At 38.3% G+C, this 15,259-nt stretch overlaps 1 protein-coding gene across 4 annotated transcripts in view; it reads right to left on the bottom strand.

Moving 5' to 3' along the window:
* Positions 1 to 465: 465 nt before the first annotated feature.
* The window catches only part of LOC124169814 (chromobox protein homolog 6-like), a 109,796-nt gene continuing 95,002 nt past the window's right edge, over positions 466 to 15,259 (bottom strand). For all 4 annotated transcript variants that reach the window (XM_046548587.1, XM_046548585.1, XM_046548588.1 and 1 more), the window contains exons 9-10: positions 10,037 to 10,307; positions 466 to 3,401 (exon numbers count right to left, since the gene is read on the bottom strand). In XM_046548587.1, coding sequence (XP_046404543.1) covers positions 2,779 to 3,401; positions 10,037 to 10,307 — 894 coding nt within the window. In that variant the 3' untranslated portion in view covers positions 466 to 2,778. The remainder of the gene's footprint in view (positions 3,402 to 10,036; positions 10,308 to 15,259) is intronic.

Genomic DNA, 15,259 nt, shown 5'->3' with positions numbered 1-15,259 from the left:
AAGTTTTGAGTAAAAATGGCCACTTGGTTCACAAAGGTATTTTTAAATCGAATGATATCACAAAATGGTAGTTCGACTTGAACATAATGAACATAAAACATTTCAGAATCAAATTGCTTATAAGAGGGATCTTAAGACAACATTGTTGACTATGCTATCCTTTCAAACATTGGCACTAGGAATTTTGCTTTTTACCAGACCTCTACTCTCATCTCGCTGACATTTGAGAACACATAAACTTTGGAACACAAATGGTTGACAAGGGATGTCCAGAGACTTGGTTACTGATTTTAGCAGGCAGTTATAAACTTATTATTTTTTAGGACTTACACATAATACCTACATATTTTCTCATTATAAATAGAAAATTAAAATGGGTTTGATAACTCAATCTTGGAGCAAAAATGAATATATTCATTAAGTTGCAGATGAAACTAAAGAATATGTTCATAGATAATGCAAATATCAGCAAAAAAATTAATTTATTACAGAATTATAGGTAAAAACAATGACAGTATTTAAAATAAGTCACCCTTTAGTAACCTAGCACAAAAGAACTGCACAGTAAATGAATTGTATCACACTGTATTACATCACTTGATCAATATCACCTAACTATTTCTTAAGAATGTACCTATCCTCTACTTGAGCTCAAAATTGGAATATGATTCTACGAGGAGAAATTTCTTCATAAAAATCATTCACCCATACTTAAACCTCCCTGAAATCATTTTTAAAATTATCAATTATAGTCAAATAATGAGTATAGGTTGTGATTGTGCTGCACTCTCAACATAGAAAAATTTAACATGAATTTTTCTATTAATACATGCTGACTTTCTACCAAACACAAACCATTAACTATTCAGAAGTAAGCATACCTTCCCTTAGCAATCAACAGTACTTAGCATAGAGAAATAACTAAAGACATTCCAACGTTTCGACTACATATCAAATGTATGCCAAATAGTACCACAGCAGTTACATGAATGATCCTGTTTGTAAAAATGGCTCAAAATAAGAGGGTTAAAACACTTGTTCAGAAACATCACCCACCAGACACAACTAGGCATTGACAGCATTTCCATATTATTATATTTCAAACCAATATCATTTACAAAATAAACTTCTTTGCGATCAAGAAATAGAAGTTTGAAATTTTGAAGCCACCAAGAAAATGGCGATGAAATTAACACTAATCACCCCAACAATGGTCAGCAAAGCCACATAAACAATTCTATTTTCGGCTCAAGTAAAAATTTGATGGTGAAAAATTGCATCCAGTTGAAATTAGGATGGGAGGAATGAAAAATCAACTGAATCAACATTACTTATCATTCAATGGCAATCAATTTTCCATTATGAATATAACACCCACTGCATAGTGTAAAGAGCACATGAAAGAATTAATGATGGTGTAGTTAACAGAGTGTAAATAGAAGAAATTAGAAGGAGATATGGCCTATGATAAGCATGGCAAACCTATAAATAAAGTAAACCAACAAATCTAATAGACAAATCTGAACAAAATACTGCACTTAAACATAACAGTCTGGAGTTTTTGGAAAAACAATTACTTTCACCTGATGGGAGAGTTGATTCTTCACTGCGACTCAGGAAAGTAATCAATTGAGTAAGTGATCTTAATTCAGAAACATGGAGCAATCATGATTCAATTCATTAAAATTAAAAAAAATATAAAATCCTTACTACTGGATATAAATTACAAATAAATTTTAGCAATTTAAGAAAATGATTTCACTGGCACTAAATGAACTACATAATAAATAAATGAGGACACAATAGAATTCATTATTGTAGAGAACTAATGACATGGAGGAGATAACAATAGAATGATATCACTCCACTAACACACATTACCACTCGACAAACAGAACCCATTAGATCATATATATGCTTCATCAACATACTCTAAGAGTAGTTTTAAGAATCATATAAATAGATATCAGCCCAATGTATAAAGCAATCTAAATCTTTCCATCGACTTTTCTCTAAATTGTGCAACAATTCTATTAATAGAAAGATAAGTAACTCAACATGAAAAAAGCATGAGAGAATCACTCTAACACTGCTTTATGCTATAATATTTGAACATCATAGACTTCAATGCTCAAGAAGACAAAAATTGACCGACGAATACATAATCAGATTCATTTTCTGAAATGAGAAAAAATTTCACAACACATTGATTAAATAAAATGGATAAAAATATACATATGGATATTCTGATTGAGAGCAAAGTGCCTTTGCAGAGAATTGATTGGGTTACAGGAACCTGAGAATATTTTCTACAAGCTTCACCCAAAAGCCACAGACCAAAACCTGATGATATTTTTACAAGCACAACACTAATACAAAATTATTGCTGAGGATTGAAACAAGTTCTGTTCTGTTACTTCAAATAAATAGCCAAGACTAGTACACAATTAGTTTCCCATCATTCAAAATCAATTTAAACAAGCAATGGAAAGTCGTCTTGGGGAAACGATGGGACACTGGTAATAAATAATGGGGATTGTTTTCCTATCGAAAGGGTTAACTTCATTGTTAGCCTCATCGAAACCTTTGCATGATTCTAACCAGAACAGCTGACCAAAAGGCACAGTATCAAAACTCAACAATGGAACAGGAAGAGACAGGATAAAGGAAGAAACGGGTTTCGAGGAAGTGAAGAAGAGTTGCAGACGGAGAGGCAGACAGAGTGGTTGAGAAGGAGGGAGAAAAAACCCACACAGATCAACGGATCAAAGAAGACCTTCACTTCACTTGGTCATTCTCGAGGGCAGCCGTTGTGGTGTCCAGACAGCCACCGCCCTCCGGCATGTCGCCACTCCCAACTATGTCCTTGGGATCGATCTCCTGAAAGTCTTCCAGCCCTATCCTCCTCTCCTTGAAAAACCCTGACTTGGTCTTGCATTCCCTAATGGTCACAGTGCACAGATTCACGGTGACGTCCGTGATGAACACTTGGTCCGCGGAGGGAACACGAGAATGCCAATAATCGCACCCGGGAGGCTCGTCGTCTTCTTCCTCCTCCTCCTCTTCCTCTTCCTCCTCCCACTCCTCCGTCTCCTCCTCTCCGGCATACGCCGCCCCCCCACCCTCGGCCTCCGAGGCACTCTTGCCCCCACCAGAATCTGTGATACCACCGCCACCCACACTCCTCGCGTCGTATTCGTTTGTACTGACAGGGAAGGAGGAGCCCTCCGTGCCCTCCTTGGTCTTCATTTTGTCCCCGTTGAGCGCCTGCTGCAACAGCTTAGCGGGAGCAGCGGGAACTTGGCCGCTTTCGGCCACGTTCGCAGAGCTCATCTGCTGTGGCTGCATATTGTTCGGTGCATTCATCTCGCTTGCCTCTTTGGGTACCGGAGATGATGCGCCTGTTATCGGATTGAGGGAACAAAATACGGTATCAATTTGGGGGGGCCCATTAACCACGTGAGGCCATGGCATAATGAGGAATATGATGGAGGAGCCAGGAGGAGTGACCCCCCCCCCCAAGGCAACAGGGCGTCCGGAAAATTTTTGAAAAATGACATAAGTTGAAATACATTTTACATCATTAATAAATGATCTTTAACTTTAAACAGATGCAGTTGTAAAACGTCAAAACAAGACAATAGTTTTAAATATTTTTTTTTAATTTTTCCGAGGCTCTGGAGGGAAGATCTATCTCCCATCCTCCTCCATAGTTAAGCCACCGCTATGAGGTGATTTTGGCAATTTTTCAGACCATCCCTCCCCCCCTTGAGAGATTATGTGAGATTTAGCTTGACCCCCTCCCTCTAATCTCACGCGAGATTGTTCAAAATGCGTGTTGCCAGTGTTAAACTACGTTAACCCTTGCTTTATTGCATTGGATTTATTGGAAAAAAATGTTTGTTTGGGTTTTTTTGTTTAAGAATAGTTAAGACTAGCATTTAAGATCAACAAGATCATAGTCTGGATTCACATTTTAAACTAGTTTCTTGCGGAAAAAAATGATGTGCCACTTGCCAGGATACCCCTTTAGGGGCGCAGCTAGGAATTAAGGCTAGGGGGAGTTTCAGGCCCAACTGATACTGGGGTGCCTGGGAGTGTGGTATACCCGCCAGGGTAAGCAGGAGGTGCGGGGGCCCTCCGCCAGAAAAAAATTAAGATAAATGGTTCAAAATATTGAGTTTTACAGCCTTCTGAGGGATATTTTGTTAATCGTCACACTATTCTATAAGCAATATTAATCCAATTAAGTAAAATAGATTAAACTTAAAAATTTCTCTGAGCTCTGAGGGGGTTTTATCCCCCAAAACCCCCCTCGCTGCGCCACTGTACCCCTCATCTACTCCAAGTGAGATTGGTGAGGTTTGACTCCCTCCCCCCCTAAATGCCTCACATAATTAACGGATACCCCCTTTCCTAAATAGGTATAAATATTGCATGCTATTAACTTGGAGCCCACCACTGATTCATGGAAAATATATCAAGGATCCAGAACAGAGTGAGGTCCTTCAGGGCAACAGTTAGAAACTGCAAAACAACCAATGAGAGAGCTAATCCACCACAGATTATAATACAAACACCTCAGAAAGATATTATTTCAATCACTCGCTAGTATTTAAACATAGACCTCCCAATTGCAGGTCATTTAGAACCAATCACAGCACTAAGCCATCATCCTTCGAAGCACATTCTGGCAGGGATAATAAGAACATGGTGTTCAGGCCTCAAGTCCACTTTTTGGCTTAGGAAATACAGGTTCATGCTTGATAAGCCACAGCCAGATTGGTTAGAACTCATTTTGTCGTAACTACGACAAGGGCAGAGGTCTTCCATAGCATTGCATAACATAAATGACTCTATACGTAGTCATTTTTAAAGGTGCAAATATCTACACCAAAAGGCAAAATTTGCAATGAAAAATATCATCTGATCTCACACGGAATCAATCCTGGATTTTCTGATTGAAATCCTTTATTGCTTGATTCGTAAGGAAAAGCATTTGAAAGTTTCAAGTACATGCAAATTCATGCAACGAGCAGCTCAGCAGTTAACAAAAATGAAGCCAAAGTTAAGTCTTCTTCATGACCGAAAACTAACTCTAATAATTCACCATTAAAATTTACTTCATTTCACTCACAGCAACTGCTTTATGATGGTACAAATTACACTTCCTTTCATTACAATTGACACAGATTCAAAGCAAATCTCTGAAACTCTCAAGACATAAAGATCCAAGGGACAGCCAAAAGATAACAAGAGGATGGACAACAAATTCAGATTCATTCTATAAAGCAAAATAGATGAAACAAGAGATTAACGAGTATTGGATTCATAACAACTACACATAAGAAACTAAATATTGACCAAAGAACACCAATATTAAAAGAAGATCAGTAACAACTGGAGAATGCACGATTGATGACACTCCGAAATCTTTTTGACACAGGTTTTGCCACTGTAGCAGCCAAAATAAAGTCCGAAGTGACTCAGGGAGAGAAAATTGTCTCCCTATCCAGTATGAAATTTACATGCCTGTGGCTAAGTCCAGGGTGAGCTCTACCCTCACCTATCCAACAAAACTTCAGGTTGAATCACTAGGTGATTGGAAACAAACATAGGTAGCACCAATTCAGCATACCATATGAGCATACCCTAGAGTACCAAAAATTATTACATAAACTTATAGCATACCATATGAGTAGGGACATGCAAAAGTCGCAAATGCGATAACAAGAATTTTAGTTCAAATTCCAGGGTTTTCCCGCAAATACGTGAATATCGTGTTAATAGCAATTTTCTCCAATTCATGGGCGATTTTCACCAACGCAGATGGGGGATGGGAGTACCTGGGGGGACGACCCCCCCCCCCCCCCCCTAGATAATGGGGATTCCCTGCAAATTTTTGAAAAATGATATGCCTGGAAATACATTTTATATCATTTGGTTGGTTACTTACAATTTAACTTTAAGCAGATGCAGTTACTGTACATGAAAACTAGACAATTGTTTTCATTAATTTTTTTTCGCCGAGGCTTTGGGGGGATCTATCCCCTCTTCCCCCCCATATTTATGCCACTGATTGTATGTATCGCAAGAGAAATTGTAACTCTAGAATTTCTATGGCTCAATTATTCCACCCTTCTACTGCAATATTCAACAGCTGCCAGGTGGTCTTTTGAGTGGACAATCTTACAAGAAGTAATGTAATTGTCACTATAATTTTAATGATTATTTTTAGAATCAGTTATTTGTACTCGTAATAGATTACTTTTGTTACCAAGTAACTGCAATTGAGCCCAGTAACTTTTCCTCACTATTTTTACCAACACTGGTCACAGTCAACTTCTGGTTGCCTCACAACGGTTACCATGTATAGTAGTGATGGGTCGATTCCAAAATTTTATCGATTCCGATCCCGATTCCGATTCTGACATTTCGATTCCGATTCTACCGATACCGATGCCATCGATTCTGATGCCATAGGCTCCAAGAAAAATATCACTTAATTCCAGGCAACAAGAAAACCACTTTAAAAAATATTACTCTGTGAAAGAGTCAGTTGACAAAAGCATCTTTCAAATAATTACTATGTAATTAAAATATAATAGCTAAATTTCAAAACAGAACATATCTGAGTACAGAAATTTTCATAGCTGTAATAAAGATTACATAATACGTATATGAATCATGTAATATTTGGCCATTTCAAATTCTCAAGCAGAAAAACCAATTATTCTACATGCTCAGCCAGCAGGTTTTGACGTCTCCATGTCACAGTATTACTGCCTGCAGAAAATTGCCTTTTGCTACACATGTGTGTTATTGGGCAAGTACTTTCCCACCAAAATTGCACGATTTCGGAGACTTTGGAATTTTTATTAAAAATTATATCAACGATTTTTTGGATCTTGAATCTTCATGGAATTCAAGTGGTCGAAGCGAACAACTATAGAACTAAACTTTAGTTTTGTAGAGCCAAAAAAAAATGCTATACTTTTCACGTCATTTAATCAACCTTTAAATCTCTTGCTTTTTTAAGTTCAAGAAAGAAACTAAACCTTACAAATGAATATCACATCGGACGGTCGCAGTAATAAAAAAGGCTAAAAGAGCCTTGTGGTGTGAAAACTCCCCTACCGCGCGACTCACATCGGCGAAGGTGGAAAGGGAAAAAGGGTATCGGTTGTTGCCTTTCACGGAAATAGTTCTTTTTTCTCTCTCTTAAGCATGCTGACTTAATCTCTTCACTTTACTTCAATACCCGAGGCATATTTCTTATGCGTGGGATGGTTCCAAAAAATATCCAATCCTTAGTATTTTCACTCGAGTAATGCGCTAAATGGTCAAGTCGATCTATACATAATCCTTTTTAACATCCTCAGTTTAGTGTTTCAAGTCAATTAAGACGATTATCTATGCTTTAAATGACGATTTTCAAGACTAATGTTTTAAAAAAACTTGAAAAATCGGCCTCAGTTACCGAGCCTTAAAGTTCCGCAGCGTGTAGCTCAGCCTTGACGCGCGATTGAAAAATCGCTCTTATTTCCTTCGTCGCAAACTTTTTTTTCAAGATTTCTTATAAGTACTCTTTAGAAATCTCTACTTTATATTGTGGTTCAAATTTTCCGAGTTATGTTTTTCGTAAACGAAAGATAATGTCTACTTTATGTCAAATTTCACGTGAAAAACGGGTCGGCCATTTTGCGTTGTAAAACCCGACAGATGAGAGCCAAAATCTTCGAAAGTCATTGAAAGTATAGGCAAAGCACCAGATCAAAGGAATATTGTGTTTTATATTCCATAAAACTCACACCAACGCAAAACCACTTGGATAAATTCAAAGATTTTTTGAGGAAAAACGATATCTCGCGTGGCATTGAAAAATTGGTCATGCTTGGGCCTCTGTATCTCACTAAAGGTTCGTATTCGTGTGAAATGGCATATAAAGCAATATTTGGTAATGATTTATGAGTATTTACGCTGAGTTTCAAGTCTCTATCCCCAAAAAGGTCATTTTGGACTTTATTCCAGCTTTTTCCGATTTCAGACTAGTGCGCCGGGTAGGAAGACGATCGGCCGCTGTGGCTGGCGTAAAGGTATTCGGCGCCCACATCGACAACTATAGTGTATTCGGCAAGCTGAAACTACCAGGCCAAGGCATTAGAATGACTTATCGGCTTTAAAAACTGCATTATTACATGAGTTTCATGATAGCGCTTCCTGTCGGCAGATTGCTGGACCTACTAGCCTCGAAAGCTCTGTAACCTTAACTACTCGACTCGACATTCGTAATGCGACTCGAAACGCTCGAGTCGAGTACCAACTACTCGATCGACTTGAATTTTCGAGTACTCGCACATCCCAAGAAGATATGTGTTTTGTTATTACGATTACGTGGCGCGAAAATTCAAATGACTGTTGGAAACGCGGTCGTTTATTTTGTTGTTTGAAGTACTACTGGAATCGGAATCGATTTTTCGCCTTGGCAAGTACTCGTTTTCGATTCCGGTTCTTGGCCGAGAATCGAGGAATCGAAGAATCGAGGAATCGAACCGACCCATCACTAATGTATAGTTTAAACACACCAAGTTCTATGTACCTATCTTCTCATTTCGCTCTACGGTGACAGGTGAAAAAAAGGTGGGGAGGAAGTCGGGTGTGAGCCGACATTGGGTCCCGCCGCATCGAACAAGGTAAATAATTATGGAGAAGTATAATGAATGGACAGATCGGATACCTCGGATCCAAATATTCGCAGATATTGCCCTTCATCAGATACATCAGATCCAAAGTCGCGGAAGACGTCGGATCTGGATCCGAAATTTTAAATTATAGCTTCAGTGAATGCAACGCCCCATAAGGGTGGAAAGAGTTCCGATTCTCTCTTCGAATGCGCCGTCGCATGCGATTCTTGTCCTACTCATGAACCGTTTTGTTTGAAAGCTCTCGCAGAGGTTACGTAGCAGAATTTTAGTCGTGGAAAAAAAAGGCAAAGTGCAACTGGCACATAGTGTGACTCTTCGCAAGAGATTGAACAATCATCGGGGGAATCTTAGCATCGTAGGATAATAATCACGTCACAAGTAAGTATGTCGCAGATTTCAGAAAACCACCCTCAGCTGTCCATCAGCCCGTGCCTCTGTTGTTTTTTTTCCGAAATCACACAGACCATAAACCATTGTCTTCTAAGGAAAATATCAAATTACACGAGAACAATCGAAGCGTGTTTCATCCCTACCCCATCTCACCAACTCACATTTTTTGGCCTACCTGCTTCAATTCTCCATTTCTAGATGAAAATGTTAGGTGAGTGACTCTCTGGGCCCGAAGATGTCTCGATAGCGAAGCTGTGTCATGACAACACATTGACCTGTAGGCTTAAGGTCAATGTGTTGTCATGACACAGATACTAATAATTGCGCTTATAATATACAAGTGCAGGTAAATGCGTGGGCAGTGTCTGCGCGTGACTGACCTTGAAACATGATCGACAGATCGATTTTTCTTTTGGTCTGACAATCGTAGATCTACAATCAATTTTGAGAGATTTTTAAGGTTTTATGACGAAATTCATGGCTTATTCATGGTTTAAAGGTTTTCGCAGTGGAGTGGGAAGGTCAGCGGTTCGATTCCCAGTCGAGGGGATTTTTTTCTCATGACAATTCATGTATATTTCACCTCCGTTAACGTGACAGGCTTCGAAATATATCATTTATATTCTCTGCCTCCTATTCAAATGTACCAAATGATGACCTGCCTCGTCTAAACATAAGTAGAACTTCAATAAATTCATGCGGAGTTACAGAGTTTTTTTTTTTAATTTTCATTAAATACATCAATAGGATATTATTGAAGACATTTCACAAAGAGAAGGTTAGTATCATGCATAAAAAAGTATTTCATACACATAATTACATAAAATAAAAAACACAAACACCACTAAGGGGGAGAGGTGAAAGTGAGACAATATAACCCACATGAACATATTCTATCACATTCTACATAGAGCTTCATCCAAAAATATTAGCACGCTTACCAACAAATATAGGTCCAGGTTTCTTGCCTGATGATGGGGACAACACCTGCATCTGCCTCAGTTGATTGCTCGTCTGCTGCGAGGTACTGCCGGTGACTGGGGCCAATACTCCAGGAGGCAAGGAAGACCACGTGCTCGGAGAATTTGGTTCCTCCCCGGGAGACAGCAGCGTAGGAGCGGAATTACGACCAGTACTCGAGGAGTCATTGCCGTGCGGAGGATGAGAACTTATTGCTGAAGATGCAGAGAACCTCCTTTGGAGCACTGGAGCCTGAAGATTCAGGGAGTTAAAAAAAAATTGTATTAATGGTAGGCTTATGTGAACAAATCAAGATAGATGAAACAAAATTTAGAAAAACGTACTGTATGTATTAACGTTGATATTTCAGTCAAACAAGCAAGAACTTATAAACAAGAATCTTATAACACATTCAAGATGTGACAAAAAGAACCTGTCACTGCTTGCAGCTGGACATATATGACGGAGTCTTCACAGATTAACCAGTCAATCCTGAGTTATCTCCATGCAGGTTACTTCCCAACAAATTGTATAAAGCAAATGCTTTGAAAATGACAACAAGTGCTTATCCTAAATAACCTAACTAGTTATTTTATTGGCCACACTGTGAGGTTGATATTATATGGAAAGAAAGCCTTTTAATACAGGTGTGTGATAAACAGCAAAACTGTGTATAAAGATAGTGCATCCACCAATTATCTCTTGGAATGTAAATACCTATCATGAGAAGTATCCTACACATTTCCTATCACTACAAACACATTTCTACGCATAATAATTTCTTAGTTTCTTCCCTGAAATTGCTTTCAATTTTCATGTTGATCATGGACATATACTTCCTTGCTAATGAAACATTTTCCAAGCTTTTCCATTAAGAAAAATCTTCTCTTCAAGTCACACTACTGAAGTAAAAGGTAATAGGCCAAAACATATTATCCCTGACTAAATCAACCTCATGGGTTGTAATACCACAGATTTAAAGCCATAAAATTGAAGAGGTCTTTCATTTTTTGATGCATTACATTAGCATACAACCCTTAGTTATGATGGCTAATCAAAGTATACATTTGTCATTGACCGTAGTTCCTAATTTTCTCTAGCGCTTGATTCCGGAGGCTAAGTTAGGGATTCTAAAACATGGAGCTGATTGACAACTTCTCACCATGAAGACCATAAAGAGTGGATTACCTTGCAGATGACAGACACTGAACTGAATTACAACCACACTTGCAAGCTTGTAACTTATTGCAGACAGTAAGAAAGTTACGACAGCTGTATAACAAATGACTTAACAACAAAATATGCGATTCATAACAGGTTTCACATTAAAAATACCTACAGCCATCCAAAGTGAAGTGCGATTACTGAGAATCGTCAGTCAAAATTGGCGTCAGAAAGATTCTAGTTTAACTTACCCCAGGGAAATTTGAAGCAATTCAAATCAACAAAAAAAATCATCCATGATAGTTAATCTCTTAAGAGAAAAAATATTTGATAAAGAATCCTCATATGACAGAAATGCTTCCACTAACACCACAGATGGATGGCTTCTGAGAGTCTTCTTTGGCACCAGCAATTAACTTTTTATACTTTCTTTTACCACCAAACCTCGTATATGCCATTAAAAACACGGAAAGGAGCTTTTCCAGCTATGTGAGCTCCAAGCCATTGTAATGAAGATGATACCCTCAAATGGACTGACTGAAAATGGCATACGCATTCCTAATAACATCAGGCATCAAACAGTAGAAGCTGCAACAACAAGAAGACAGTTAAGTGCGAAGAAGCACATGGATCCAGTCATCACTGAATGAGTAATGGTTCAAGGGATTAGGGAATCGGGGGCCCCGCTGACAGAAATCAGGAGGTAAAAGATAAGATGGGAACAGTTCAGATAAACTGCAAGGTTTATAACAATGGCTATTGTCCATTTTAAATGAGCTGGCTTGAGGAAAGGCAGGGCTGGTCAATGGGAGGAGCTATTCAGCCAAAGAGTATTACAATGTAAAGGCCGTTTTACACAGTGCACGGAATTGCACAATCTGACGTACGTGCGAAGGCGCAATCAAAATTGTGTCGTGTAAAATGGTGAATTGCTAGAACACATGCAAGAATGCGTGGATGCGAGACGGCAAAATAGCCCCTGTTCTAATTTCGTTCATGCATTCGTGCAATTCCACGTCATTTTAGAAATTAATGCAGCTCTAACCTGCGGAATTCCGTGCCCCACGTAAAACGGCCTTAATGCATGCGTGAGCACATGTGTGGGATAATCCTTCCCTTTTGAGTTCCAGCATTTCATAAGATGCCTTTTTCACATTCAACAATCAAACTGTATTCAGACAGCTTATAATCACATTTGATTACAACCCATCCACTCTAATACAACCTGAAGATTCGCAATTCTCAAAGTAATCACATTTACAGATGATAAAAATATGAAAAAGAAGTAATAAAACTTCATTCAAATTCAGTATGATTATGAAGAATCTAAAAAGAAATTTAGCATTGCCTGAACAGCATGTTGAGATAAGGAATGGAACGCTCAAATATTGACATTACACCCACATATTTGCGAGGGATGAGGAAAAAAACAATTCAACTGATACAGCAAAGATATTTCAATGGATTTATTTTCCTTTTCCTTGACATTAGCTTTCACACACAGTGGCATTCCCTAAATTTACTCAGCATTTCAGGTTTTCCAGAGGAATGGCAACCCTGGATTTGCAGCATAGAAATGATAAATATGTTAATAACCATCCACATCTTCAATCCAATGAACCATCGTAGGCATGAATGTAAATTGAATGATTTGAGGCAGTGGCATAACAAGGGGGGGGGGCAGGACGAGGGGAACTGGGGTGGCATCCCCCATCCTTGGGTAACAGGAGATCCAGGGAATATTTTTGAAAAATGGCATGCCCGGAAAAACAATTTACATCGTTAATAAATGATCTTTAACTTTAAGTAGATGCAGTTATTATACGTCTAAAATAGACAATAGTTTTAAATAATTTTTTTTAATTCTCTGAGGCTTTTGGGGGGGATCTATCCCCTCATCCCCCCATAGTTACGCCAATGATTTGAGGAAAAACATGCAGTGGTGCTATAAAAACAAATAATAAATCGCCGGCCTCGGTGGCGGCGGGGTTAGGTCCTCGCCTGCCACACCGAAGGTCTCGGGTTCGAGTCCCGTCTGGGTAGGTTGCCCCTACCCAGGGAATGGTTGTGTGTGATCGTTGTTCCATGTTATTTCCTCTGATGTAAAAGGCCTTACATGAGCTGTTTTCAGGGCGATGAAAATAAATAAACAAGATGCGGAGACCTCTGGATAGGTTCTTGAAATGATATTTTATCCAAAAATGAGCAATTGGAAAAGAGAAGCCAACCTAACATTAAATGATAAATTATAAATTTGAAAGACTAAATTTGTGGTTCTAAGGGCATAGCACTCATCGCAAAAAATTGAATTCAGTCTTCTGAGCACCACGTAAAATGCCCTTCATCCCATATTTCATTTGATGTTTTAATACCCACGCAACTTTCCAGAATATGTTCTCCTTGCCTCAAATCCTGAATTTCTTAGCATTCCCCTCTTTTCTAAGAACTAACCTAATGCAAAACACTGTGTGAGGCTACCATGACACTTTTTTTTCTAATTAAGTGGACGTAAATATCTGCTCACAATGTAATCATAATTTGGATTGTCTAGCAGTTCCTTGAGTATGCTCTCCCCTTTCATAACACTCAACCAACATTAATTAAATCTTCCATCCCCATTAAGCATTCATATATATACAGCCTTGTTTTATCAAGGACTATTAATATTTACCTACCTTAACCATTACAATATTTCTCCTCGTTTGTCAAATAATGCGGGACCAGAACAGCTGAATTAACATTTGCCAACTCATTTCAAATGAAATACAGCCCATTAAATTGATTACATAACATAAACTAATATTGTAGTGACTACCCTCAAAATCAATTGCTGTGAAAAATGACATTTAAGTGCTAGGTTTCCTAAGATATTCCAAGTCAGAGACACCTTAAGATACTTGCTTTCTCCTAACCACCACATAAGGTACACTACAGGCGGTCCCCGACTTTCGTACACAATGCGTTCCCGAAAACTTGTACGAAAGTCGAATTGTACGAAAGTCGAACCATTGACTTCCATACTAATTAGGGGTTACGTTCCAAAAGAGCGGAATTTACGTACTAAAACCTTTTTTTTCACGGAATTCATTTCAATTGACTTAATTTTATAATATATTAATAAAACTCCTCAAATCATATAATTTATTTCGAAAATACGCAGAAAATGCAAATATAAGTTTAAAAAACAAGAACTCCGTTGGCTATCGAGTGAAACTTCCTCTTGGCGTTTAAGTTGGCATTCCACTTATTACGTCCACTATAAATAAAAGGACATATCAAGTAGCATAAAAAAATGTATTCGTTGAACCCGCACTCTGGATACCTTTTAATTTTTACACCAAAATTCAATGTTTGGCAGGTGACATTCGTGATCGCGTATATTCCGCATGTTATTCAAAAAAGACAAACGGAATTCGGGTGATATGTCGTGCTATATCGTTGCTGAAGGTTTACATGAATTAAACAGCACTCAAACGAATTAGAAAGAAGGTCTTACTAGTTTTATTGAAAGCTATTCGATGATGTCTAGTCAACTTCTTTTGAAAAATATCTTCAATGAAGGCTTTCCTCTTCTCTTGATAAAGGAGCCTATAGCAGGCAGTCTCTCTACCAAATAAATCACCTGGATCAGAGTCAATTACCAACAATTCCCTTCATTATATACGTTCATATTGTTCGCATATACTGCCGATACTGCAATTTGAAACAATTGAATGTTGGGATGCGCAATAAACATAGCGGGAATTTAAAAAAAATTACAGACCAGCGTCCGAAAGTCCGAATTTAGCGTACGAAAGTCGAGTAAAAGGTGTCAATTTTGAACGTACGAAAGTGCGAATTGTACGAAAGTCGAGGACCGCCTGTATTTCGAAATTATCAACTAAAGCTTCTTTGCAAGTTTTGACATTAGTAAAGAAAACTGCCAAAATAGTTGACATCCTTCAGTATTATAAAGTAAAAACAGGGCATATCATTGGCAGGTAAGTCAAAACTATTTTTATAAGCCATCTTTTCCAGCTGTTTGAGTCAACTGTAATGCC

Source organism: Ischnura elegans, chromosome 12 (assembly GCF_921293095.1).
Source record: "Ischnura elegans chromosome 12, ioIscEleg1.1, whole genome shotgun sequence".
Classification (NCBI taxonomy): domain Eukaryota; kingdom Metazoa; phylum Arthropoda; class Insecta; order Odonata; family Coenagrionidae; genus Ischnura; species Ischnura elegans.
Note: the sequence above shows the minus strand (reverse complement) of the source record. Positions and strands in the feature narration are given on the sequence as shown.